We start from the raw sequence: 27,270 nt of genomic DNA on the forward strand, positions 1-27,270 counted from the left end.
TAACTTGAGGATGCCTTGGGGTGGTGTCTTGAGACACTTTGCCAGGAGGTGGCAGTGGTCACCATCAGCCTGACTGGTGGAAGAAGCATCCAAAAGCAAGAGGAAAAGCTGGTCTCTGGGACTTTACCCCTTGGCTAAGAGGACAGACCTCTACCCTGACATGGCCAAACGTATTCTCAGAGGCCACGGACCATGGAAAAACACACCAGATACTCAGTTTTATGCTGACTTGGAGGCATTATTTGAAAAGCTCTGCCATTTTGTGGACATAAAGCGGGTCAAGAGAGACAACATCATTTGGCATGTTTAGAGTGGGAAGGCTAACTCTTTTGAATCTGTATTCCCTGCTTAAATTCTATATCCAAACACCCCAGATTGCACTGGCGAGTATCTTCTCTTTCTTGGAGGGTGGGAAGGGTGGTATTCCTTCACGCTAGTGGTTCCCAGTCCTGGCCATACGTCAAATCAAATATCTTGGGGACCTTTCTTTACATACTCCCAGAAATCATCCCAGGAGACACTGGCTCAGCCTATTCAGAAGCAAGGCAGGCTGGATGTCCGGAGTTAGGTGTCAGAAAGCCCTTGGCAAGAGGGGTCAGCCAAGAACACAGGGTGCAGCAGGAGAGGTAGAGGAATCAGCAGTGCAGTAGAACAGTAAGAAAGAGCCCATGTGTGGAGGTCCTATAGATCTGGGTTTGAAACCTAGCTCTGCTACTTATTGGGTGATCTTGAACAATTACATAAGTTTCCTGAGCCTCACACCCTTTATTTACGAAATGAGGACTTACCTCAGGGGGTCCCTGTAGGGATGAAACAAGGTGACAGTTGTGATGCACTCAGGATGTGGGGTCCTGTATTTGGTAGGGGCTCAATAAACGGTGGTCGTGACAGTCGCTGCAGTGGTTATGCCATTATTGTTGTTGTTGTTATTGTTATTATTAATAGAATTAGGCTTGTGAGCCGCTGAGGTTTGAGCCACCACACTGCTGTTTCCCAAAGCAGGAGACAGGGGAAAAGGCAGCGGCAGCATTTCTGAGGCTTCTCCTCCACAGCTTGTTCCTCTGGCTCCTACTCCAGGAGGAAACCAGGGGCAGGGCATCTGAAGACCCTCCATAGCAGCCCCTCCACATCCGGGTGCAGCAGTGGGTGGGGCTGGCTCTTGTGGCCATCTACACTCTCTCACCCCACCCCAACAATCTTTCTGTCCCAGTGACATCCCAGATGCTATGAAAAGACATCTATCTGCCTTTGAGAGAGAGAAGAGAATGGAATTCACAGACAAGCAGCTTTGGGTCATAGAGGAAGGAATGATGGGGAGGAGAGGGCGGGTCAAGTGAAGGCTTAAAAAAAAAAAAAGGAAGTAAAACTCATTTGCTTAGCCTTACTTGAGAGTTATTCCCAAAGGAATTGTTATTTTTGATAAGCTTTCTAGTGACCAGGGTATACAGGGAAATTTCAAGAAATACGTCTCCTGAATCCATTCTGTTAATTCCCTAGCCCCAATTACTCCCAACTACCTCATGAAACAAAGACCTCCTGTCCCACAGAGTGGTCTCAAAGATTATAAAATGATTAGAAGTGACCGCGCCCTGTTGGAATTTATAGGTTTCTTTTAAAGTACATTTTAAACTTCACTGATTAAGACATAATTCTACGTATCTTCTGAAAGTCTGGATAGAAGTTTACTCTTTCATGGTAGTACTTGGGCGGGGTGGGGAAAGGGTTGCTAAGCTGGCATAAACAAACTTTCACATAGTCCTTTACTACTTAGGAGAATCAGCTTTCAGACACTTAGTCTTTTTTTATATCCTCTAAACAACTAGAATTTAGGCAGAGGCAGCATCCCTGAGGCTAGGTTTTGTTAGATTTACTGAAAGTAATTCTAGTTTCAGATTCTGAGTTCAAGCAAAACAAAAAACCCAGCAGCAACAGCAGCCCGCTCTTCGTAAAGGAGAGACTCTGGAATGATGGCTCACCTTCCTCATTAAAGCTGGCTATTTTTTCATGCTCATTAAAATCTATGGGTAGAACCCTGGTTAGGTGCTGATTTGTCCTTAACACCTTTCTTTGAAAGTCATAAATATCTCCCACGTTAAGGTGTGCAGAGCTCAGGGTCACCTGTTGGAAGCACACAGGGCTGGCACAGGTACCAACGACAGGGCTGAGGGGGACCTTCCAGAGCTTACCGACCTCAAAACCACAAGCCAGAGAATCTCTTAATACCTTAAAAAAAAAAAAAGAAGTTAAAAAATACCAATTCTTTAAAGCGATTTAGCGCAAACATTTCACTCATTTGTAAAAAGCCTTCATCCAGTTGAATCTGTCTGCGGTCTATGCCTGGATCTGTCATCTTGAGCAGGGAGCAGGGGCGAGATGGAATCTACCCTATTTTTAAAAAGGTCTCCAGGGAAAAAGACTTCTTAGAAACTCGTGTGAAAACCTAATCATCTTGGTTGTTATGAATCTTTTATGTTCAATCTAATTTTTTTCCCTTTTTATCCTTCAAGACAATTTCATCCTTTTTGGTCTTTGAAAATAAAAAATATTAAGGTTCGCTTCCCACTTTACGGGTGAAAAGCTATCATATCGTCCCTTACTGTTTATGCCTCAAGGAAAAATAACCTCAATTCCCTCTTGCGCCTGACTTGATGTGTCCCAAACAGCAGACGTCATTGTCGGCTGGGGTTGCTAAGGTGTGGCAGCCGATGACACAGCACCTCTGGGCGTGAGGCCACGAAACCCTGGCTTCAGACAGACAGCCAGGCTGACCTGCCTGTGGCAGGCCTCCGGCATTCCTCCAGTGCGACGGAGTCACTGTATTTCTTCCCAGGACTTCTCCAGGTGGCCTTCCTCTGCCCACAGAACACTGTGCCTTCAGGCTTGCAGTGCCCTTGTCACCTTCCCCAGAAGGGACCCCTACCCTAGGAGTGCGCTGGGCTCTCAAGTCCAAATGAGGCACCAACTAAACACTGCACGGTCAAAATTACCCTAAAAAAATTTCTCCCTCATTCAGCTCAGTTGTTTCTTAAGCAATGCTTTTGGCTGGAATCAGCACCCCAAGATCAAAAGATGAGGCTACCTCACACCAAATAGGTTCTTGTTGGAAGTGGGGAGGTTGCTGATTATAATGAAATCATCAGCATCTGATGTGAAGCCTGGGTTTGTTTGGTAGACTTCTTTTCGTTCAGATCCAGACATGAAAAGGTTGGAAACCACTGACTAGCATATCAAGGGCAGAGCCAGAAGGGAACACGGTATTTTAGCTAAAACTGTATCTAACGCTTCCCAGAGTGTCATTTCATGCATGTTAAGTAGTCAATGAGAGTTTGGTGAATGAGTGAATGGACGAATCTACCAGTGATGAGAAGGGCTGTGCGGGATGGCTTCTCGACTAATCAGAGCACAGAAATACGGGGGGGGGGGGGGGGGGTGAACTGGGCTTCGTCCCTAAAAAGGAATGCTGGTACCAAAGCCTCACTCATCAACATTCTCCAGGTATGGACGGAGGGCCCCCTTTCCACCAGCAAGCTTTCCTCCAGCCTTCGGGGCATATGCTCTTGCAGCTGCCCCCCTACAGACATAGTGCAATGAAGGGGCCGCGTCTACATCTCTGCCAGACGTGCACTTCTGAAAACAGAGGACTTATCTTATTCGTGGTACTATTTTCGGTTCCAAGGACAACGCAAGTGCTCGGTACTAGCTGAATAAGTGACATTCATAGCATTCAACATCTCATCCTAGAAGAGCATTTAATGAAATGTCCTCTGTGTACCCCTCCATTTCCCGCTCTCTGGGTCACTCATCCAGAGATCAGACAATCCCCAGGACAGGATAATTCTCAGGACGGTGCCTTTATCTTACCTTTTAGAACCTTCTTTGACACCAAGACTTCTTGCCCCAGAAAAAAGTCTTAGATACAAGTGTGGCCATCCTTCCCAGCAGGTCCAAATTCCTAGCCAGCTCTTTCACGAAACATTTTCTCACTTGGCCAAAACCCTTATTTTTGAGAGATGTCATCTCCCACCAGGGCTGAACCTCATACCTGGCAACCTCTTTGGGAATTCCTTACCAAGGAGACGCACCCTGAGGGTCCATGACAAGAGGGGGCCGGCGACAAGTTGTTGCACATGTAGGAAGTGGGTAATTTTTCTGTTGTTGACAGGGGGCCTGTCTACCCGCTCCCATCAGCATCACAACAGCCTCCACGAGTCACTGCCCAGCCACCAGCACCATGTGACCACCCCAAACACTGGCAGCTTTTCCCAGAGCCCCACACGTTCAAAGCATTATAACTAAGCTACATCAGTTACCCAATTAATCATGTAAACTCCAAGGGAACAGTATGAAAATCCATCCGGATAGACTCAGGTCATACAGTCAGCGAGGAGTGAAGCAATACCACAAAACACAAGGTTGGGGGAAGCAAAAGATTGGGAGACAGCCCGTTAGCCACCAGAAAAAACCCCAAGGTGAAGAAGAAAGTAACAGCACCAGTACAAAGAGAGGCACGTGATTTTCCTTTAATTACCTTCAGATTTAGGACTAGGAGTAGATGCTGGAAACTGGTAGGTAGGAGTGTAGGGATTGTCCTCTGTAGCAGAGAAAAGCAGTGGATTTTGAAACCACCCACCATGAAGTGGAGGAACTGACAAATCCCCAATTGGCTCTTTTGAACGATTACCTATTTTAGTGTTATTAAAGCACACAGCATCACACTTAAAACGAGATTAATGAATTAGAAAGGCCTTAGTTATTTTAATATAGCACATCATGCAAATGAGACTTTCACCAACTGAAAATGACTATAAAAAACAAAATCTAAAAGCCAAATCTTATTCCTATAATGGAACTATAAGAATTAATTTAAGGCTAGGACAACAGATACACTGTCTAAGTTTATGGTACCTTCAGAATTTTGCTGGATTTCAGGAAGTTCGGGGAATTGGTACGTAGGGAAATAAGGGTTTTCTTCAGGAGTGTCTAGGCAGAGGAGCAGGTTTGGGAGAGAGAATAGAGGAAGATACAAATGGAGAGAATGAACGAACAGGGATCCGCACACAATTCAGGCCCCTTGAATTCTGGAATGTACTAGGCTTCACGAGTGATAGGAAAGAAACTCAAATTGCTTTGAAAAATCCAGTCCTTTCGCCTGAATTACTGAGACACATCTAAAGAGACAATACCCTTTTTCCTCTTGGACCAAGAATTACATATACAGAGGATCTGGTAAGCAAGAGGGATTTAGTACAAAGCTTCAAGTTTCCAAACAAACAAGTGGATTCTTAATTTTTCACACATCTCTGTCTACCATTAGGGCAGGTAGTTTTGTTTAGAACCTGTAATTTGGGTTGAGTTAATCCCTCTAACAGGAGAGATGCTGCCTGTGGGGCAGAACTACATACTGTTCACATATGCACCTGTGTCTTGGCATTTGGGCTGCCGAAGCCAGGTCTCAAGATGAGAGAAACACAGATTGCTGGGGGAAATGGACAGCAGCTTTAGGAAGTGACCAGCAGAACTGACGTCACCCAACTGGAGACCCAGCCTCAGGCATCACCACCATGACTGAGCTCGGCTACCCAACCAAAGTGGATTTACCCTTGGTTTAGAAACATTGAGCATCTTGGAATTTTGAAACAGTTTGGAGAGAGGCATGGCCAGCTTCATTGTGAACGCTGCAGGAGCTAATTAACAGTGGCTTTAGCTGGCAGCCGCAGCTAATCAGAGAGACTGGTTATTTGCTGCGGCTCAGGCCAACATCGACCAGAATGCTTTCTCTTTGCCTTCATGTGTCATCTGCCAGGCGGCCAGACTGGATTTGGCCACAGGGAATGACAGGATGCTCTGCCTCTGGGAGGAGGGGCACCCTCCCCACAGCGCAGCTGCATCCCTGCCTGTCAGCTGACTGGTGGCACAGGCGTATGGGAGCTGGAGGGGTCATGAGGCGCCTGAGCACTGGCCTGGGTTCTCCCACCATGCTGGATCCCCTGCTGATAGCCCAGGGGACCCCTGCTCTGGAAGCGCTTCTCTTCGAGCTTCAGCGGGCTTTGGTGTGTCAGCTCTTGACTGACTCTCAGGGCTACCTGCCAAGTGCTGGCTCCCAGCTGGGGAAGATTATTTTTCATGTTAACACCTTACAGGTGCACCACACATTCTCCTTCATTAGGAAGAATTCGCGCTCATTTGGACCCTGCAACATCCTTGGGAGGAAAGGAAGAGGGACAAATGCAGAGAGGCATGTGACCGGCCCAAGGTCACATGAGTGCTTGTGGGACTGAATCCAGGTGAGGCCAGTTTTCTTCACTCCCAGGTTCAGTGCTTTCTCAACTTGCTCTGCCTACAAGGCAGTCACGGGCTGACACGGGGAGCTGCGCTGAAAGCTGGAAGCGGGTGGGAGTCAGCGCTGCTCACATCCCGGGCAGGCAGATGCTGGGCTCAGCCTGCTGCAGCCCACGACACCCGGGAGGGAGGACTTGCGAGCTGACCTAAAATCCCGCATGTGAGGCAGGGCACAAGCGCTCCCTCCCCACTCTGATCTGCAGGTGCATGGCTGGGCTCAGGCAGGCTGGTGCCCAGTGGGTCGAGCGTAGGGCCCAGTCTTCTGGCATCCTAGCAAAGCAAGTCTAAGTCCTCACCACATCAGTCAACATAGGAATACAGCACAGCTTCTACAAATGAAAATCAGTACCTCTGTTTAGCTTGTGGATCTGTTTAAACATGGTCTTGTACCAGTCTTTTGATCGCTCGGTGTTCTAGAGAAAAACAAAGGCAAAGGGTAAAATAAAATGGAAAATGTCAGTACGTTTCAGAACCTCCACGATTATGAAAGCACAATGGAAAGTGACATCTGACGTCAAAACTCACGTAACTCTATACATCTTGGTGAGCCTACATTTAAATCTTTATTAAAAATGCAAAACTTTTAAGAATGGATAAACCAAGAGATTCCGACCTGAATAGGTGGCCAAAAAGAATGCAGATTTTGAAAAGAATAAACAAAGATCCTCTTGAAATGTGTTAATTCAATTTTTTAAAATTTCATTTCTTAGAATCTGTCTTCATTTATAGACAACTAAAACACAGTAAAGCCTCCCAGAAACATAAAAGACAAAGGATATTTCCGTATCAGGCCAAGCCCCCACCCATTTCAGGTTATTCTGTAGCAGAGTAAGCTAAGTCACCTTGGAGAGGGCCAGATTTAGAACACATACATTAAAATGTAACCAATTCTAGCAGCCAATGCCAGAGAGTTTTCATCTTAACCACAAAGCTGGGCTGTTTTTAAGACAAATATAAAACAAGGAAGGGGATGGATAGGTAGTTAGGTCAGATATTTTCACTACCACTTTACAGATGAGGAAATGAGGTACAAAGTCGAAATGATGCCCAAGGTCACAGGGCTGGTGAGAAGGTGAGTGGGAGGGCTGCCCCACATGATGGTTAGGGGGCATGGGTATGGGATTCAGAGAGACTGCTCCTTCACCCACAGGATGTGCAATCCTGGCCAGGACCGTAATCACTCTGAGTCCCTGTTTCCTCACCTATAAAATGGGAATTATATCAGCGTTCACCTCGTAGGGTGAATGATGAGATGATGCACTCAGCAAGCGGTAGCCACAATTACTGTCGGTCACAATTCCCTTTCTGCCTATTATTATTTATCATATACTTATTATTACTTAGGGCCAGACAACAGCTCTTCTGAGGCTTAGCCCACTGCCATTTCTATTGGCTTCCCCCAAAGGGAAACAAAATCCAGTCCGTTCATTACATGGAAACTGTAGAGAAACATCGCAGCCAGTGTTCTGAAGGGCCCATGGCAAAAAATGGGATTCCCTCTAATCCAGCTTCAGAAGTCAGGCTTCCATTGAATCCCTTAGGGCCTGCATAAGGCTGGCACCCCCCAGTACAGAGGGGGAGATCTGGGGCAGCCTGTATTCATTCTGTGGTTCCATTAGTTTCTTGCTCACCCCCGATGATGGGGTATCTCTCATCCAGGGAAATGTCTTCCTGAACCCATAACCAGGGACCCTGAGCCCCACACTCTCTTCAGGGTTCTGTAATCCCGGACCTACAATTTCTGAGTGTGCTCCAATAGACAAAAGAAGGGAGACTTGGAAACAATGCCCACAACATCTCCCCTTGAACACGCATGTGCCCGGAGCTTCTCAGAAGTTCAGCTGCAGAAAAACCGCTCTGCCTTTGCCCCACTCTCCTTTACCTATAGTCACATGAACCCAAAACCCTTTTCTCATGAGATTTATTAACACTAACATGTTTTGGGGAAAAGCTACTGCACTCTGAGGTCATGCACTTAGGACCGAGGTGGGGCAGGAGGCTGGCACACAGCTCTGGGAGGCTCTGTGGCCCTCAGCAGGCTTGGAGGGCAGGCAGTGGCGAGGACTTCCTTATGAGGCCTTTGCAAACCACAGGGGGGCTCACACGCACCCAGGTGCATACTGGTCACTGGTGTAAGAGGAAGCCTACGGAAGACATCTGGGTCAGTGTTCGTACCCGGAGTGGGATGCCCACTTCATCCATGGAAACATCGCTTAGGTCCTGAGCGCTCTTGGCCACCCGTCTACTGTCATCCTTTGCCTTTTTTTCAGGAGCCCTTCCAGGTGAGCTGGGTTTTTCCTGGGCTGGTGCCAAGTCCTGCTCTCCCACTCTTCTTTCTGAGACAGGATCTGGAAGTGAGAAACAGCTGTCAGCTGAAGCTCTTCTGCTGGCTCTGAAGCAAAAATCTCCCAAACAATCCAGCTGGGGGGAGGGGAGGGGTGTATTTGCAAATTCCCAATCAGAAGGAGTTTCACTTAAAGCATGGGTCAGCAAACTATGGCCTGGTCACCTGCTTTTGTAAAGTTCTACTGGGACATAGCCACACCCATTCATTATGTATTATCTATGAATGCTTTTGAGTTACAACGGCAGAGCTGAGTAGCTCGAACAGAAACTGCATGGCCTGCGAAGATGGAAATATCTACCATCTGGCCTTTAAATTGCTAAGTGCACATTAGAGTTTGATTCAGGACTAGAGGTTACAGAGTGCTAATAAACATACCACGTGTGGTCTACAGATTATAAAATTACTTTTGATACTGTTATTCCAAGCCACGTCACTTATCATAGGAAGGCACTATGGCTATGCGTGCACATGTCCTGTGGCCATGAGCTCGGGCCTTCAAGGAGCTGATGGCCCGTGGGCAGAGAGGGCAAGGGAGCCAGGGACGAGAATGCAGGATGACCAGGGCTGAGAGTCAGCATCCAACTTAGCTGAGGAACTGAGGTTCTGGACTGACCTCTCAGAGGGAGTCAGCCAGATGGGAAGTGAAGGGTGTTCCAGGCAGAGGGAACACCATCAGGAAATGCAAGGGGACTCTGAACTACTCTGAGTTTACTAGGGGCCAGGTACTGTGCTAAATTCTTCAAATACATTACCTCAGTTCATCCTCCCAATAGCTATATGAGGAAGAAACTGTTACCCCTCCATTTTTTAAAAAGTTAAGTGGGCCAAAGCACAGAGAGGTTAAAGTACCCTTCCCGAGGTCACACAGCTGGCATGTGGCCAAGTTGGGATTTGGACTAGGGACACCTGACTCCAGCAGTTCTCTCTGAACCATATCCTGTCTTGTCTCCCTCAAAGATGGCACCAAGGTTTCAAGCCTGGACTGATCCAAACAGAAGTTAGTAAAGGGACTGGGGTGGGGAAGGCAGGGAGAGATGGCTGTTTCCACTCAGGCATGGTAACTTTGACAGTGAGACATCCAAGCAGAAATAGAGGAGCGGGGCCCCAGTGAGGGGCCCTGGCAGGAGTGCAATTCCCAAGCCATCGGCATAAAAGCAATGGCTGAGGTCAAGGAGATGGAGGGGTAAGGGCTGGCAGAGTTAAGGGCTGACATCACGTGCTGAAGAGCAAAAAGGACCCCCCAAAGGGTGCAGGAGTTATCGGACGGAGAGGAGATGAATCAGAAAGGAATCGTGAGGTGTTGCTGAAGCCAGAGATGTGAGGGCTTCAACCCATAAAGGAAGGAAGAAAAACCAGAGCATAGAAAGGGGGTTCAACAAAGCAGAAGAGTCACAGGATCCCCGGTGGGAGCAAGTTTCAGAGGGCAGCGGTGGTAGATGCCAGATTGCAGGAAAAGCGATGAACACGCAAGCAGGAAGTAGGGAAGTAGCTAGTGAGGGAGTCAGCACACAGGCATGGACTGTGGCAGGTGGCAACCAGACAGGTCAGGAGGTTAAGGGAGAAAAAGGTTTAAGCTGGGCGGGGGGGGGGGGGGGGTTGGTGTCTAAGTCCTAGCAGTGACACCCATGAGGTGAGACTGATGGGGACAGAGATGTGCCCTGGCATTAGGAAATGCTGAGTCAGGATCTGTTTACTGACTGAGAGGTTTTCATCTTTAGAAAAGGAAAAGGTGCAGAGTGCTGGCTCGAGACTAAAATCCAGTAAAAACGAGGGACCCGAGAGCAGAGGCAAAGTTGTAGCCAAGTCAGAGATGACCGTGTGTGTGGGGGGGGGGGGGGGGTGTGGAGGAGGGGCAGGGAAGTGGGGTGACGTTGCTTCAGCTGGGCTCAGGTTCTACAACCTTCACAGCCTGCCTGCCCGACAAAGCGACACTGCCTGGATTTTTCTTTCTTTCTTTTTTTTTAAATATGAAATTTATTGTCAAATTGGTTTCCATACAACACCCAGGGCTCATCCCAACAGGTACCCTCCTCAATGCCCATCACCCACCGCCCCCCCTCCGTCCCACTCCGCATCAACCCTCAGTTTATTCTCAGTTTTTAAGAGTCTCTTATGGCTTGGCTCTCTCCCTCTCTTTTTTTTTTTTTTCCCTTCCCCTCCCCCACAGTCTTCTGTTAAGTTTCTCAGGATCCACATAAGAGTGAAAACATATGGTATCTGTCTTTCTCTGTATGACTTATTTCACTTAGCATAACACTCTCCAGTTCCATCCATGTTGCTACAAAAGGTCAGATTTCATTCTTTCTCACTGCCAAGTAGTATTCCATTTTGTATATAAACCAACTTCTGAACCAAGTACTCATTCTGTGACCACAGAACGGTTTCTAAACTTTCTGTGCAAGACTCAGCTTAGTGAATGCTTCAGAAAACCTGATCCCTGACATCATCACCATGAGCTTTAAAGGATGTTACGACCAGACTGGCTTTATGGGGTGAGTTCTCAGGCTCCCAGAAGGGAGGAACAAGGATTTGGCAGGAAGCCTGGCAGTGTAGGGGCGATTGCAAGTTACCAAAGTCTACCCCTGAAATGGATCTGCTGAGCATTTCCCTCCCACCTGGAAAGGCCTTCCTAAGTGTCACCACCAAGCAGCAGGTGAGGCTGATTTTGAGCCGTCTCACCTGCTGCTTGGAGATGCTCCCACTCCTTGCTCCAATATCCTCTCTTCAGAAGCAGAGCACAGACTTGCCATTCTCAGGGTTTTCAGGCCCAGAGAATTTTTTTTAATTGTTAGGGCAGGTGGCTCTAACAACAATCACTTAACTGCAAAACTCAGGCTGACAGTTCATGGACTTGTTCCAAGGCTGTCAGAGTTCTTCAGATCTACAGAAATGAGCCCTGAATTATTTCACTTCAGAAGCTTGTGATCATGCAATTCATGATTGAGTGAATTTCAGTGTACAGAGAGATGAACTGCAGCCTCAAAAAAAAAATTTTTTTTTTAAATATATATAGTGAAAGCCCAAAGTGACACTTCATTGTACCAAGCAGGTGACAGGACCACCCTTTGACATCTACAATGAGGGTTTGCTGCTATTTCTTAATAGGCAAATACTGACCCCTCAACAGGACATCCAGGAGCATTTCTTTCTAGTTTTATACTGATTTCAAAAGGAAGGTGCTGCAAAGGGTCGTTAAATAAGTGACAATGCTGACAACCTGGGACAGGGCCTCTGTGTTTGTGGGCAGCTTCCCTTTTCTTCACACCCACAGATTTTAAGTGAGAGCCACAGCAATGCTGACATCTCCCTGAGATGCCAGCCCCTGTGCTCCAGCCCTGACCTGTTTTCCTCTCCAACTGCCCAAGAGGACCACGAACTTGAGGTGGCTAAACACCATGTGGGGCTCAATCCCGAGTGCATCTCACTGAACAAGAAGCCCCATAAAGGCTCAATAAAAACCCATTAAGGACAGTGGGAGAGATGGGCGGCCCTCCATGTGCCATCACCACAGGTATGATGGGCAAAGCCTCACTGATGGAGTCAGTGACTGGAGTCAGCCCAGCCAGCCTTCTCTCCATCAAGGGCTTCTGAACAAAAGGGTGCCTTTTTTTTTTTTTTTTTAAACAAAAACGAACATTTAGTGTGCACTTACTTTATGTCCCACTCTATCAAATACCATTAGTGGCTCTGTCCCAAAACTCAAGGAAGATGGAAACATTAGGCTCATTTTGGAGCCAAGGAAGTGGCCTGAGCCTGCCAGCCTGGTGGAGAAGCTCTAACATTACAGAGCACTTTCCAGTGTGCAAGGCATACCCCCCTTCCTGTCACACGTGATCCTTATACCTCTTTGAGGCAAGGACAAGGATTATCATCCCCATTTCCCACAGGAGGAAGCTGTGGCTCAGAGAGGTAAAGTCATTTACCCAGGGACACACAGTTGTAAGAGGAAAGAGCCAGGACCAAACTCTGGGTCTCCTAACTTGTGTCTGAGCACCTTTTTTCATCTACTCCATGCTCCTTTCCAATCCCAAAGGCAAGAAGGTGTTCCTTCACAGGAGCTACCTTTGTTTCAGAGCCACCCTGTTGTCAGCAACCTGGGCTGGGGCCAGGGAGTGAAGTGAGTCGGTGTGGCAAGTCAGGAGGGGGCAGCGAAGGGCACCTCGTGCTCAACCATGGCCTGTCCTGGTCCTGGGGCCAAGTCCCGATAAAGCTGAGAGGGTGTGAGAAGCCCATGTTCTCCCCACCAGGCTCTCCACGGATCACAAGGGCAGCAGTAGCATGAAAGAACACAGAAATCGTGACGCAGCCGCTCAGAAAACGGTGGCTTGTGTGTGCTCACCAGATCAGGGATTCCCACCCCGATTCACAAGTATCTACCAATCCACCACATGCACGTTTGACACGTGTGGCTTTTTCTAGAAATGTATCTACTGCCTTTATTAGATTCTCCAAATGAGTCCATCACCAAAAATAAGGTTATGAACCATCACAGCACACCACGGGCTGCTCAAGGGCCCAGTCATGGCCACCGAGCCTGGCTTAGGGCCTGATACAAAGCAGGCACTCAGTAAAATGACGAATGAATCAATGGAGGTGCCTACTGATAACAGTAACTCACATCTTAGATCATTAGGAACCTAAGGCTCCGCCAACGGGAAGCAGTAGAACCAGGACTCAAAGCAGAAAGTCACAAGGAGATGGTAAAACCTTTCCATTCCTGGGTTTCCTCACAGGTTTGGCTGTGCGTTTGTTCCCTCCACACCTGGCCTTGCCTCAGTGCTGCATACTTTATCGGGACGAGCCCTGACATCTGATGATCTGTCAGATACACGCCCAGCACTGTCAGTTCCTGATGAAATGCGATACCCAAGTGTGGTCAGTACACAGGGCAGCATCAGCATCACTGGGGAACCTGTTAAAATGTTAAGTTCTCACCCATATGCATTAGATCCAAATCTCTGGAGCTGTGGCCTGGAATTGGGGTTTTGACTAGCTCTCCAGGAGATTCTGATGCCTGCCCAAGTTCAGGAAACAGTCCTCACACCCTCTTCCAGGCACTGCTGGTCTGGAGTTTCTCACCCAGGTCCATCATGCAGGGTCATTTACTGGCACCTGGGCTTGCTGCCCCCAAATAAAAGAACTTGCCCACATTTCCTAACCCTGACCTGTCACATCCTAGAAGAGGAATAGAAGCAAACAGAAAGGTGACTTCTTCAGCAAGGCCTGCCATGAATGCTCTAATGAATGTGCTAAGGTACAACTCCTTGTTCTTTTTATTCAGAGTACCCTGTTCTTACCATCAAGACACATATCACAGCTGCACAGAACAGGTGTACTGGTTAGGGTCACCCGTTGGGTGTGCTCCCACTAGCCCGCAGGCTGCAGGACCATGCCTGCTTTCACCATCCTTGTGGTCCAGCAGCAGAGTCCCCAGCATAGCAGAGGAGCTCCTCAGACTTTGCTGCACACACATCAAAGGTGTTAGCATGTAAATAAGTACTTGGTACCTACCTGAAAGGCTACTGAGTCGTTTCTGCTGTTCTGTGGTAAGAGAAAGGACACACATCATGAGATTTACACAGACAAGGCAAGACCGGGAAGTCACGCCAGAATTCGTGAGCATCCCCAAATTGGCACCCTAACTGTCCCTGGGCTTAGATGTCAAATGTTGCATAGTCACCACATCCAGCTGAATGCAGGGGCATTAACACAGCTTTCTTATCCAGGCGTGGTGTGTCCTAGTCCCCCCTCCTCACCTCCCCCTCCCAGCCCACCCTCCTACATTTGCACCAAGATTCAAGGAACAGTCACTGCCTCCTGGTTGTTATGTCTGGTTTCAAGGTGATCTGATCATGGAAAGAGACTCCTCCCAACTCGTCTGGTTTCAAGGGACCAGGACCCTATAAAGACCCCAGTCTTACTACGTTTGGAGGGAAATGTAATTGTAATCATAACCAAGGCAGCTACCGTCTCCTAGGACCTCTGCCAAATGCCAGACATTGTGTTAAGAGCTTTCACACATGTTAACACTTTCAATCTTTGCAACAACTCTAGCAGGTAGGTCAGGTGGGTTGAGACATCTCAGAAAATCAGCACAAACTACCCATGATGACACTGAAAATCAGAGCAGGGCCTAGAACCTTGACCCCCAACTCCTAGTCCAGGGTTCTTTCCAACCACGATGGCCGGGCCATCGCTGTTCCCTAACATGGAAGGTCTATCGATTCCTCACCCTCCCGGGCACTTGTGAGGAGGGGAGGCCAATATCTCCTTTGGAGAGTTCTGTGTGTACGTGCTATGGGATAAGCACAAAAATGACCTTTACCTTCCAAAGCTGCTAAATATAAGCAGCCACACAGATAAAAATAGAGCGCCTGCCAGCCCCTGGGTGCTGTCATCATCCGCCTTGGCTACGGCCTCACCCTCCCTCCAGAATCCATGTGGGCAAGAAGTAAACAGAGCAGCAGGGCCTCGCTCAGCCTGTGGAACAGCCTGTCCACCTCTGGATGTGGACATAGTTCACATCAGCCGGACAACAGGAGCCCAACAGAGCTCCAGGCTCAGCACTGCCAGCAGCTTGCTGGAGGCTACTGGCCAATCACGTCAGCTCTCAGCCTGTTTCCTCATCCGTCACATCAAAGTGCCCACCGGATCTATGGCTCTCAAGCTCCAGTCTGCCAGCTAGAGGCAAGGCCTTTCTTGCTACGCAAAATCAAATTTATTCAACTTCCAAGACTATGTCGTCGCTACTTCTGAGATATGAAATGGCCTTTCTTTTAGAGAATGACATGTGATACCGATAACAGCAGTTGTTCTTCAGGGGTGTTATTTACCAAAGTTAGAAATTAGCAACCCTGGGCTAGTTCCCAGACCGCTTCATGTGACCATGAGATCCAGAGTCTGGGAACCACGGCAACTCTTGCTCTCCGACGTGGTCCGTGGACCAGCGGCATCGATGTGCCTTGCAAGTTGCTGAAAAAAATGCAGAATCTCAGCCCTGCCTCAGACCTCCTGATTCTGGATCCGCAAGTGTGTCCTCTCAAGACGGTACACATTAAAGACCGAGAAGTTCTGAGCTAGGAGATCCACGCGCTTCTTCAGTCCTGAGTTTTCTGGTTCGAATTCTCCCTCCAGACTGATTTTAAGTGATCTGCCCTCAGATGTGTGGTGTGAAAGCCGAGGAGAGGGGCGAGGAGCCGTGTTGTGCGTGGCCGTTAGCGCTGGGCTAGACGTGCAGTGCCCCCTGCCCCCCATTTGTCTGCAACTGGGGGGCCTGGTTTGGAGAGACAGGGTTATTGTCACACTGTGCCCTGGGGCTGTCTAGGCAAGAAAAAAGTAAGCCTTTTTTAGGATGACTAAACTAGAATTCCAGAAGTAAAGTTATCATTCCCTCAGGAGACTCTGCAATAGTGAAGAAACTGTTTTCATGGCTACCGTCTACCAGCACTGCTGCCAGGCCGGGTAAATTGCAAAGCAAGGCCTGAAACGCGCGCCCTACTCTCCACGGACAATCAGGAATCCGAAGCTAGGTGTTTCCATTCTTCTCCACTCTTGGTGCTCCACCTCCTCAGGGAACATATGGTTTGCTCTTCATGACAGGCTACTTTTTCTTCCCAAAAAAAACCCCAACGTACTTGTACCCTTTTTCTGAAGGATGTGTGATTCAGGCAGCACGAATCTGATCTCTAAACCCAAAGGGCAAGACTGGACAAAAGAGAAAGGCAAGAAGCAAAGACATTTGGGCAAATGAGAGGAATCTGTTTGCTCAAAGAAACAAGAAGGAATTGGGCATTTCTGTGCCCAAAGATGTCTCACTAGGTGTCATCAGAGGGATGTCGCGGAAGCGGCTGATATTACTTTTGGCATTTCCCAAAAACCAAGTTGCCTTGGCAATAAATCCCATTTTTAGAGAAACTGCCTCTCCTTCCGGGAACAAACTTACTTCTGTTTGACTGGATTTTTTTTTTTTTTTTAAAGATGAATCATAAAGAAGTTCACAGAGAATCAAAATTTCACTTTGTCCTGCATGATGGACAGTGTCTGGACAGAGAAAGCCATTGCCAGTAGGGGGTATGACCCTGCTGAAAGGAGAATGGGGTCTTTTGTATAGTTTAGGGTGGGGGTTGGGACCCTTATCACCTTTGGAAGAACACAGATTCATGGAGGACAGTTAATTTGGAGGCCACACATAATGAAAAAAAAATAAAATTACTAAAATAACTACTTAAGATTCAAGTGGGAAGATTTTAAGTGAGAAAAAATGTTTCATTCATCTGTTTTACAAGTTAGAAGCAGGAAACAGAAAACTCCATTTAACATGGAAAACAATTAAAAATAGACTCCAGTTCCATTCTCATCCAAGTTATGTGGGGGATGGGGCGAGCAGCAGGCAAGTAGGGAGTTGAGAAAAGGAAGACTGGGTGCCCAGCTTTGAGCTCTGAATAAAATAATTAACATTCCATGTTCTATGAAACTCAGACTAGACAGCCCTTTCTGCACTAGGAAACAGCTTCACAACTTCACACTGCAAAGGATTTTTGTGAAGGGGAAGCTTATTCCTCTATTGAATTCCAACAAGTTAAAATTTGGGACTTTACTTAGCATCATCTTCTGAAGTTTTAAAGCAGAAAGGTCGACATATACAATTATTACCTCAGAGCACTTCGGCTTCACCTAAGATGCCCCTTCAGAGAAGGGGAAGGGCCAACCAGAAGCAGTAAGAGAAACTATAGAAAACACACATGGAAACCCTCAGCAGAGCTCTAAGGGGCCACGTGAGCCTCATGTCCCCAGAGGGTGCACTGAATGACAGCCAAGAGCATTAACTGCTGGCAAGAATCAAGGCCAGTGAGTCACAAAGAGAAAGTCCAGTAGCCTGTTTTAGAGGCCCCAAAACATGTTTGACATTTTAGAAAGGTTTCCACCCATTATGCTTTCTTTTGTTTTTAAGTTTTGGTACTCAAAATTTTGCTTTCTAGAAAATTCATGATGTCAAAGAACTACATGACTTATTACAAGAAGTATTACTATACCCAGATTTTCTAGGCAAAGCTCTGATTTGGTATCTCATGATGAAGAGTTAAGGCGCACAGACTTTTTCCCTTCTGTCTTTTCTTTCTTTTTGGTGGAATCATCTGAAGGCAACTGTGAACACCCAACGTGTGGAACACATGCTACACCAGCTTACTTATGCAGATGCCCAACATCATGCCAAACCAGGGGCCTACCTCCCTGCTGTGGTCTACTCTGTGGGTCACAGGAGGGAGAAGACTGGGGCAGATGACCTCGGAGAAGGATGGGGTTTATGAACATTTCTGTGGAATGGCAGAATTCTTGCCCCTGAAGTCACAGAACAGCTATGTTGATGCCAGTGAGCTGGGGGAGGGGTTCTCTGAAGCTCTCTTACCTCGATTGTGTTGCAAGAGCACAATAGTAGGATTGACGATTGTCGTAGAGGGGTAGGCAGATGATGGTTTGCTAACTGGTGCAGAGATTTGGGAATCCGTTCCAGCATGGGATGAAGAAACTTCATTCAGTAGAGGGCCTGAATCCTGAAAAGAAAACAAACACTGTAACCAACTGTAAGTACATGAAACCTAATGTTGATGCTTTTTAAAAAGCAGAAATTTAAAGCTTTACAAGTCCTTAATTACAGAAAGAAATGTAATCAATGAGACATCACTAATTCCAGTTAGAAGTATAAGCTGGAATGCTTAGTCTCTTTGTTGGTGTTAGTAAGGGTAGAGAGGGAAGGTGAGTGTTACTGGAATTCTCAGCCACATCATTCATTATTTTCACCTGGTAATAACTGTGGATCAATCCGGTTACTGAAAAAGGAAATTCAAAACAAAGTAGAACAACATGCAAGACTCATGCAATTCCAAATGTGATCCGAGAACAAGAGCTGGTTTAAGGGAAAAATCAGGAAAGTTTAGTACACTTGTCTAAAGAAACATGAGACAATGCGAGCACAAGGAGCCATCGATGTAAGAATGCGGAGGAGTTAAGTATTGGTACTCCTAGAAAGCTACTCTTACTATTTGTATCACTCAACAACTTCACTAGCATTTGTTTCTGAGATTTGGATATTTTCCGGTCCTATCCTGACATTGTTTTTCACTGCAGTATTGAGTGACAGAGATCTCTGAAGTCGTAAAGACTTATGAAAATCTTGACTTCAAAAACCTGAGGTCTAAAAACCAATAAAACCATTACTACTAACGTTATAATTTGCATGATGGGAATAATGCCAGTCTTTCTTAAAGACAGGAAAATAAGACCTCGAAATGCAGTAAGGATATGTAGGCAGTTTCCTCTATCACATCTATAAATCTTGCCAAGTTTCTATTTTGGAATTTGCAGACCTCTACCCAGAACGTCATTCTTAAAAGGGTTCGAAAAACAAGACTTTGATCGTTACTCTCCAGATGAAAGTATGGCTCAAAGCAATTAGTATGCTCCAGAGATCGGCGTCTCTGTAAGTGCCCATAGGACAAAAGCCATGCCTCCCTTCCTCTTTTTTGCCCCACCCACCCTGCACCTAGCACAACACCCTGCAGACAGTAGGTGCTCGGTAAATGCCACCTGAATGACTGGAGCCATCCATTAGCAAAGGTGTTTCTGAACAACTTCTGCAGCAAGAGAACATGTGAGCATCAAGAGAGAGTGTGTCAGGACCAGGGACAGCTCCTGACACACAGTAGGGGCTTCCTGGACCACACTGGCTTGGTCATTCCAAATCTTCGGAAAGTGCCCTGACGTTGCAGCTGTTAGTTATGAGCAACAGCTCAGTTTAGTGAATAAAATCTTTCCAAGACTCGAGAGGCACAATATGATCTTGTTCAAAAGTGCTTCATCTCCATTTTTTTTCATTTGTAAAATAGAAAAAAATTACTCTGCTCTTAATTTGCTTCCTAAATGATTTAATAAAGATAAATGACACACTCATGAAAATTCAGCCATACTGCACCCAAGAAACACACCAAAAAAATCATGCATATGGCTCTTTAAAGTATAAATGCCTACTGTGGTGTCTGGATGGATCACGTGAACATTAAGTATTACACAAATATTCTGTGCCATGAGGCTTATTTCTGGAACATCACAAAAACAGCTATTGACTAAAAGAATGTGGATCAATTAACATGAATTTTCTTCTTCCCTCTTACTCTTAAATAGCTGCAGAAACCGAGCAAATATCAACCTGTGGCTTGGCCACCATCCCTAGGGGCTCCTGTTCTTCTCAACAATTCTCATTCAGTGGAGGATCCCAAGCGGTTTCCTTTTTCACCTGTTACCCAGGGCCAAACCAGAAGTTCTCAGGCCAACTGAAGTCTCCCCTGCAAGTCTTTATCAGGCTGATCAGTCAGGTTTGAGAAATCGAGGAAACTGTCCTAACTAATCTGTCCTGGCATACCTGAAACAAAATTCAGTACGAAAATCTAGATCTACAAAGGTGATAAATTTGAGAGTATGCAACAAAACTACTCACAATTGTATATACCAGGACACTAAAAATATCTCACTTTATATGCTGCTCAAGAGAAATATTCTGTGCCAGGGGGAAGAATATCGATACCACCTATAACAAGAGCAGGTTCTCAATTCACCTGTAAGCTGCACTGGGGTGAGGGGAGTGCATTAGGAACAGTCTAGCAGTTTCCTCCAACAGGTTTGAGTTGCAAAGCTCAAAGCTAGAAGGACATCTAAAGCCCCTGGGCCATGTTCAGTTGAGTCCTGACCTAACTGCACTGTGTTGCATCTAGAGATCTGAGAAGAAGTCCTAGATCAGGATGAAGCCATTCCCAGCTTTGGGGTGCCTGATATCTGGCTATAAATTCTCCTATAAGCCAAAAAGTTCTCCTGCTTTCTACATGACTGGCTTCAGTCATGTAGACTGAAGCCATAGGGCTTCAATGAGCCACAGGGATGTTACTCAACATTTACCTTCATCAGCCAATTACAGGACCCACTGTGGTCCGAGGACCCTCAGCAACAGAACCCCTGGGATGTGCCTGATCAAATCAGAGCCCTAGGCCTCTCTGCAGACCTAATCCAGGACTCTAGGAGTATAATCTAGAATTGACAATTTAAACCAGCTTCCTTGCCTCTTAGATAATCTAAATCTCATGTGTGCTAAGCTTGAGAACCAATATGCTATCCACAAAAAAACCCTTTGAAAGCAAGGGCTGCACGCCGTTCATAGTTGTACCTATGGAATCTAGCAGGATGCCTAGAACACGGCAGGAACTCATTAACTGTTAACTAATTAGCCACTAGCTTACTTTTAAGAACTCTGGCCCCCACTTGCTAGGGCAAGTCCTCGGCAACATAGCTGACAGTTGAGTGCTCTCTCCATGGGAAGCACTATAACAGAAGTTTAACATACTTGGTCCTACTGTACCCCACAGGCCTGTGAGTAGATCCATGCATCCCCATCTCACAATTCACTCTGAGGTTCTCACAGATTCTCTTGATTCCCAGAGCTCCTGAGGAGAGAAAAGACTGGGTACCCTGATTCAGCTTTTCCACTTGGGCTTTCCTACCTACAAAGGGGACTCGTCCCTCACAGGATGGGGCCTGAGGTATCGGGGCTCTTTACCTTCACACGACTCCTGGAGCAACGTTGTGTCACAAAGGCCCCTGGGAGCCTCCAGTCAGGGGCCCCAGCAATTATACGCCTTTGGAGAAAACAGTCCCAACATTTGTTCAAGGCTTTTAGATCCATTTGCTCCATTACACTCCATTCTCTCTCTCTTTTTTAACCATTCTCTGCCATCGCTGCATATAAAAGAGTTTGTTTACTTGCTAAATCAACAAAAGCCCTGGAGGCTCACTGTTCCCTGGCGGGGAACCTGCCGGCCATCGGCTTTCCCACATGGCTCCTCAGCTCTCCAACACCACATCTGCTTGGCCTCTCAAGAGCATCGTGAGCCAAAGGAAAAGCCACAGAGGTTTTCTGAGGGAAACGGAGTTCTTTCAGGAAGATGTGCATTCCGAATAAGACAGACAGGAAGAGGGACGTGAGGGGTCTGTGAGCAGCTGCAGGAGAACCATGAACACGCACGGGAGACATGCACTCCGGGGAAAGCAAACAGTCACCACACAAGCACAGTGGCGGTGGACACTTCCCTCAGAACTTAGCACTTCAGTGAGAAAGGGGTTTTTCGCTGCCAGGAGCAGACATTCAGGAAGGCTTTGAGGAGGGGGTTCCAGCAAGCTTACGGTACTTGAAACAGCTCCCGTGAGGTCAGGCTCCGAGGCTCTGCGGAGGTCCTCCGGTACCGGAGGGACCAGCGGAGGAGGTGGTGAGAAGGATGGCGGGGTCTGGCTAACGGGGGGGTGGGGGCCAGAAGCGCTGGCCGGCTGGCTGTGGTGGGGTCGCCTCTGCAGACGAGGGGGAATGAAATCATCTAGGGTCGGGAAGGTCAGAGGTGAGCCGGCAGGGGCGGTCGCCGGGCTTGGGGGGCCAAGAGGCCCCAGAGATGCTGGAGTTCTGGCAGTGCCTTCTTGCCCTCTGTCAGTATTAACCAGGTAGAGAGGGACAACTATTATCTCAGGCTGGGCTGAACTGGAGAGAGTGGTATCCTGTAGGAAATAAGGGGGTCGTTACGTAAAGGGGCATGGCAGGGAAGAAGGAATTCCATATTTAAACAGTTGAGACTGGACATGCAGTGATGTACTCTGAGAAATATTTAATCGGTGCCCGTCTCCAGAGTACATGAGACCATCCGTGCTAGCCAGCTGGCCTCCTGACACTCCGTGACACAGAGGGAACCCCATCCAAGTTTACTCTCCATCCTTCTATTTTTGAATCCTTTTAACACTTGAGAGAGAGAGAGAGAGAGAGAGAGAGAGAGAGAGAGAGAGACAGAGACAGAGAACAACAGAACAGGCAGGCAGGCTGTGTTTAGCCCCCAAACTGCTTGCAGAGCCCGAAAGCTTGGGAGTCAATACAATTTCTTTGGCACCTTGTGAAAAGATATAAACATTCCATAACTCACCATGTTGTTAGTCTATGGATCCCACACTCCAGCATACTTACATATTACCAGAAAAGAGAGAGGGGGACAGAGAGGACTGTGCCGAGGTGTTTAGAGAGAAGAATTCGGGATTCAAGCTGCAGCGGTGTAGACGAGGAAAGGGAGGGGAGGGCAGCCCAGAAAACAAGGGAGCTGCTTTGCAGGAGTTTCGAAAGAGATGGTGTAGAAGACACACACACATGTCTAATTCCTTGCCTTGGCTGGATAACACGGCTGCAAAAGGTAAGGTTCTTTTCTCTTCCGGTTTTCGGGAGCAGAGGAAAGCTGGGGGCCTAGCACAGGTGGTCTCACCGCGTCCGGGAACGGAGGCCGAGTGCACAGGGAAGGACTCTCGCCCCGGATGGTGGCATCTTTACGGATGTCAAAGAATAGCTTGGGAGGGCCAGGAGGAGCAGAGGGTGGCTTTCCCGTGCCGGCCGCGTGGGAGACAAGGCTGGGAGCCTGTGCGCGAGCGCCTGCAGCTTCCAAGGGAGTGCCCGTGGCTGGGTCAGGTGCAACACAAGAGGAGCTTTGCGCTGCCACCCGGCAAATGTTATTGGATAAACAAGGTACATATAAGCTGCTGACCTTTTTATTCCCAACTGCCTTATGATGTGGGTTAGAGCTCACATTCTCACTGTAAACCGTCCTGGTGGCCACATAGTGGTGCCGGGGTTGGGAGGAAGCACTGGGGAACGTGGAACCAGGAAGCAAGGGCCCAGGACGCACCACGCCTTTGGCAGCGGATCTGGCTGCCAGGGAGATGGAGACGGGCTGGGGTCGTGAGGGGCTCTGTTGGCTGGGGGTGCTGAGGGGGACGTAAGGCTTGGGTGAGCTCAGGTAGAGGGAGTCCTTGGAGGTACTGTGGATGGTGGGGGGCTGCCATGCAAAGCGGTCCCCTTTAGGGAGAGGAGGCCGAGGGGGAGAGAGAACCTTCAGCATGATTTTCAAGAGAAAGTATCAAAATGGGGAACAAAGAAAGAAAGAAAGGATGGGAAATGGAAAGAAGGATGACCATTAGAAATAGCATAACATGATCTGAAGAAAAACAATTCTTGACATGTCTTTAAGCAAACCCTGAGCTTAGAGTCCTCATGATCCCTACATTTCTCCTCCGGGTAAAGTCAAGGACTAAATCATACTCACCTGGACAGGCAGGCCTGCTTCTCTTACATCTCAGCCCAGGAGCGGCCACGTGCTAAGCCACTTTGACAGCCATCCTTGGCTGACCGCATCCCTTGTTAGCCCTCCGGACTGAAGGGTGCCCGAGGGCTCACGGCCAGGGCAAGAGGCCCCAGAGCCCCCACACCTTTCCTCAAAGATCTTTCTCTCCATACCCTTAGCTCTAAAAGTTTCAGTTCACTGAAACACTCGAATGTCTTTCATTCTCTTCCCTTAGGAAATAGGGAATTGGAAGAATCATCCTTATTTGTGTTCACAGGAGACAGATGTCTTAATTGAATCACTGAGATTTAGTGCTCAATTCCATAAGCATAACCAATTAAGGCTCACCAAGAAGAGAATGCTCAGGATTTAGAATCCACATGTGCTCTTTTCTCAGAGGAAACAATCTGATGGAACTAATTATTAGAAGGAAGACAGGCATGAGATTAAAAGCATGTAGTCTCCCATTTTTGATGCACACAGAACAAAGGGACCAGGCATTGAAGCACTTGATTTGCCTAATGAGTTAGACTGTGCCTGGTTCCTCAAATTCCAGCCCCTTCCCCACTCCCATCCAGCCCACCACCGGGCACAGACAATCCCACAGTGGGTGCCCAGCCTCACACTCCTGGCTTAAGCCCAAAGCTCTGGTTCTAGGCTGAGAGGAAGGTATAGGTCACATCTCATTCCCTTTCCCTCAATACAGCTCCTAGCTCCTCCTTGGGTCTCAGTGGGGCAGAGGAAATGGAGTAAATCTCCAGAATGACCCTCATGTCAATGAGAACCATCTGGCAATCAGTGGAAATTAGACCATAAAATGAGGAAAGTTTATTTTCCTTGTGTTATGGATTAAATGTATGTCCCCCAAAGTTCATATAATGAACCCATAGCCCCAAGTGATGGTGTTTGGAAGTGGAGTGAGTAGGAGAGGAGATGGGGTTATGAAGGTGGGGTCCCCATGATGGGATCAGTGTCCTTATAAAAAGAGACTAGAGTTCACTCTTGCCCCACCAGGTTAGGACACAGCGAGAAGGTGGCTGTCTGTGTGCGAGGAAGAGAGCCCTAACTAGGAACCACATCAGCTGGCACCTTGGTTTTGGACTTCCCAGCCTCAAGATCTGTGAGAAATAAATATCTGTTGTCTAAGACACCTGATTATGGGATTTTGTTACAGCAGCCTAAGCTAAGACACCTAGATTTTCCTCACGGGTTCCTATCTTCAAAGACAGTCCAGTACTAGAAAGCCGGAACATCATCTAAATTGTACCGGTGAAGTATAGTAAGTTTGGTCAATACTTAGCAAATGGGTTATGACCAAAAGCTGGGAGAGTGCAAGGGTGTGGGTCTATCTGGGGGTTGTTTTTTATTTTTTGTGGAGTGCAGGTAGCAAGGGGAAGGGATACTAACAAGGGTGACTAGGTAAGAAATCAAGTTTTTTGAGTCTGGATTAGAAGATCAACCCCAGAAACAGTAAGCAACTCATAACAAACTCAGTTTTCAAGCTACAGATAACCTGGATTGAGGAGAAACAATTTGGATATCCTAGGTTAACTTGATGCCTATCCTTTCCATAGGTTGCCCAAGACAGTGCCAGTGGAATGAGGCCATGTGGACCAGTCAAAAATACAAAACGAATGACCCCTCTTCAGTAGTTAGAAGGAGTAAAACCCTCCAGTTGGGACATACTTGGTTCCAGTGAACTTACATCGGAGGTTGGGGAGGGTGGGGCATGTTTCAAACCGAACAATGCTCTTTACAAATAAAGCACTTGAACCATCACACACCAAAGGGACTGGGGGTGAGTGGAGCGGTGGTTGTCAGGGAGAGAAGCAAAAGCCAATTTTGACTTCAGCTCAGAGTTACTTTTACTTTGAGCTCCAGTGTCCCACATGTGATTCTTCTTGTCCAAAGATAGAAGTAGGTTTCAGTGAGTTTTTAACTTAATCTGCTTTTGGCCATATAAGGTGCCAGGGCTGCATGACATCAGGCACAAGGCTTCCCAGGGCTTTGACCCTGTAGAGAAGATGCCTCCCCAGAGTGTTGACAGTTCACCCTGAGCCAAAGGCCTTCCTGTCCCAAAGAAGGAGGGAGATAGGCATTGTCATTTTACATGGAAGGAACTACTTTCTGATTTATTGTAAACACTGTACGAACTACAGAGGCAGCTTCCATTCCTGCCTAGCTGGCTACTAATGAAATTCCCTTCAACCCTGTAGAAGGTGGGGGCAGTGAAGAAATGGAGCTGCTTGAAGAATCAGATATGCTCCTAGCATATACAGTTCCAGAAACTGCCCATTTCCGTCTCCACTGAAGACCACCGTGATGATGCTGTCAGAGGGAGGGGAGCCTGGGTTCCTCGTTACGAGAGATGAGGAGAGCAGCAGGTCCAGGACAGCAGAAAGAAAGGCAGCATCTGGGAGCACCAGAAAACAGGATTCCCCTCTGGCCCCGGGGTCTCCCGGACCCCAACTCATTCCTTATAAGGAGATGCCAGGCCTGTGGGGCTCTAAGAGCTGTCTTCATCTGAAACTAAGCCGGGGCAGTCCCCAGCCCAGCCCAACTTGGTTCTGTCTAAGCCAGCATAGTACTTACAGGTCTGGCAATGGCTCTATGGACAAGAAGTCATTCTTGCATTCAGAAAACAAATCCAAGAAATAATGTATGACCTAAAGGTTCTTGAAAGTTGGGTGGCCAAATGTACACTGAATATACAGAACAAAACCTCTGTATCAGCAATTTGCCAGGTTCTCTTTAAGACACCCCAGTTAAAAAAAAAATTCTTGGAGAGTGACAAATAAGAAAATATGCTATCTGTAGGCGATATCATAGGAAATTCACCATTATGATAAATTTCACCCTTATAAACTCCTTGAGGGCAATGTTTAACATCTTGATCTGAACACAGTGAATGCTCAGTAAAGCTGTAGTAAATAAATGTATTTAAGAGGAATTTTTATTTACTTCACGTTCTCAAAATTATCTCTTCAGAAGAGCTAAGAAGCCAAAGGAAGGAGAGAGTTAGCCTCTGAACTACGTCACTGATAGGGGAGGAAGATGTGCTTCCACATTTGCCTTGAATTAATCAGCACCATCTCCTAACTCAGACAGAGCCAGCTCTATTCACGCCTGAGACTGCAGAGACAGAAGCCTGTCTCTGAGAGACAGGCAGCGCACTCACACACTGGGGAAGGTCTCGGAAATGGAACATCGATGGCAAGTCATTTACTGGACAGCTGTGTCCTATAAGGGCATCATGAGGCACACCTGCAGCTCGGGTTCTAGCCAGTGGCCTTGCATGCACATGGCTGTGCCTACGGGAGGCGAGCATGGCGGGAAGGTTTAGCGGGGCTGCTCAGTGACACCTCTAAGCCCGGAAAGCCAGGGTCTGCAGAGAGGAAG

General features: G+C 47.4%; 1 protein-coding gene and 1 long non-coding RNA gene across 52 annotated transcripts in view; one reads left to right on the top strand and one right to left on the bottom strand.

The window, feature by feature from the left end:
* SORBS1 (sorbin and SH3 domain containing 1) overlaps positions 1 to 27,270 on the bottom strand; it is a 230,003-nt gene that overhangs the window by 68,778 nt on the left and 133,955 nt on the right. For 15 of the 50 annotated variants that reach the window (XM_053207922.1, XM_053207918.1, XM_053207928.1 and 12 more), the window contains 7 exons: positions 22,924 to 23,640; positions 18,093 to 18,237; positions 14,198 to 14,227; positions 8,515 to 8,687; positions 6,689 to 6,752; positions 4,906 to 4,980; positions 4,529 to 4,591 (listed from right to left, as the gene is read on the bottom strand). In XM_053207922.1, coding sequence (XP_053063897.1) covers positions 4,529 to 4,591; positions 4,906 to 4,980; positions 6,689 to 6,752; positions 8,515 to 8,687; positions 14,198 to 14,227; positions 18,093 to 18,237; positions 22,924 to 23,640 — 1,267 coding nt within the window. Of the gene's footprint in view, positions 1 to 4,528; positions 4,592 to 4,905; positions 4,981 to 6,688; positions 6,753 to 8,514; positions 8,688 to 14,197; positions 14,228 to 18,092; positions 18,238 to 21,910; positions 22,274 to 22,923; positions 23,641 to 27,270 lie in introns of all 50 variants that reach the window. The other 35 variants (XM_053207934.1, XM_053207933.1, XM_053207935.1 and 32 more) reach the window with 9 other exon arrangements.
* Positions 22,169 to 26,810, top strand: LOC113600242 (uncharacterized). Of its 2 annotated transcripts, XR_008292419.1 has the most exons (3): positions 22,443 to 22,950; positions 24,886 to 25,150; positions 26,088 to 26,810. It is a non-coding gene; the product is annotated as an uncharacterized LOC113600242 (long non-coding RNA). The 2 variants fall into 2 exon arrangements; XR_003421221.2 differs by having other exon boundaries at positions 22,169 to 22,950; positions 24,886 to 26,810.

Source organism: Acinonyx jubatus, chromosome D2, assembly GCF_027475565.1.
Source record: "Acinonyx jubatus isolate Ajub_Pintada_27869175 chromosome D2, VMU_Ajub_asm_v1.0, whole genome shotgun sequence".
Lineage (NCBI taxonomy): Eukaryota > Metazoa > Chordata > Mammalia > Carnivora > Felidae > Acinonyx > Acinonyx jubatus.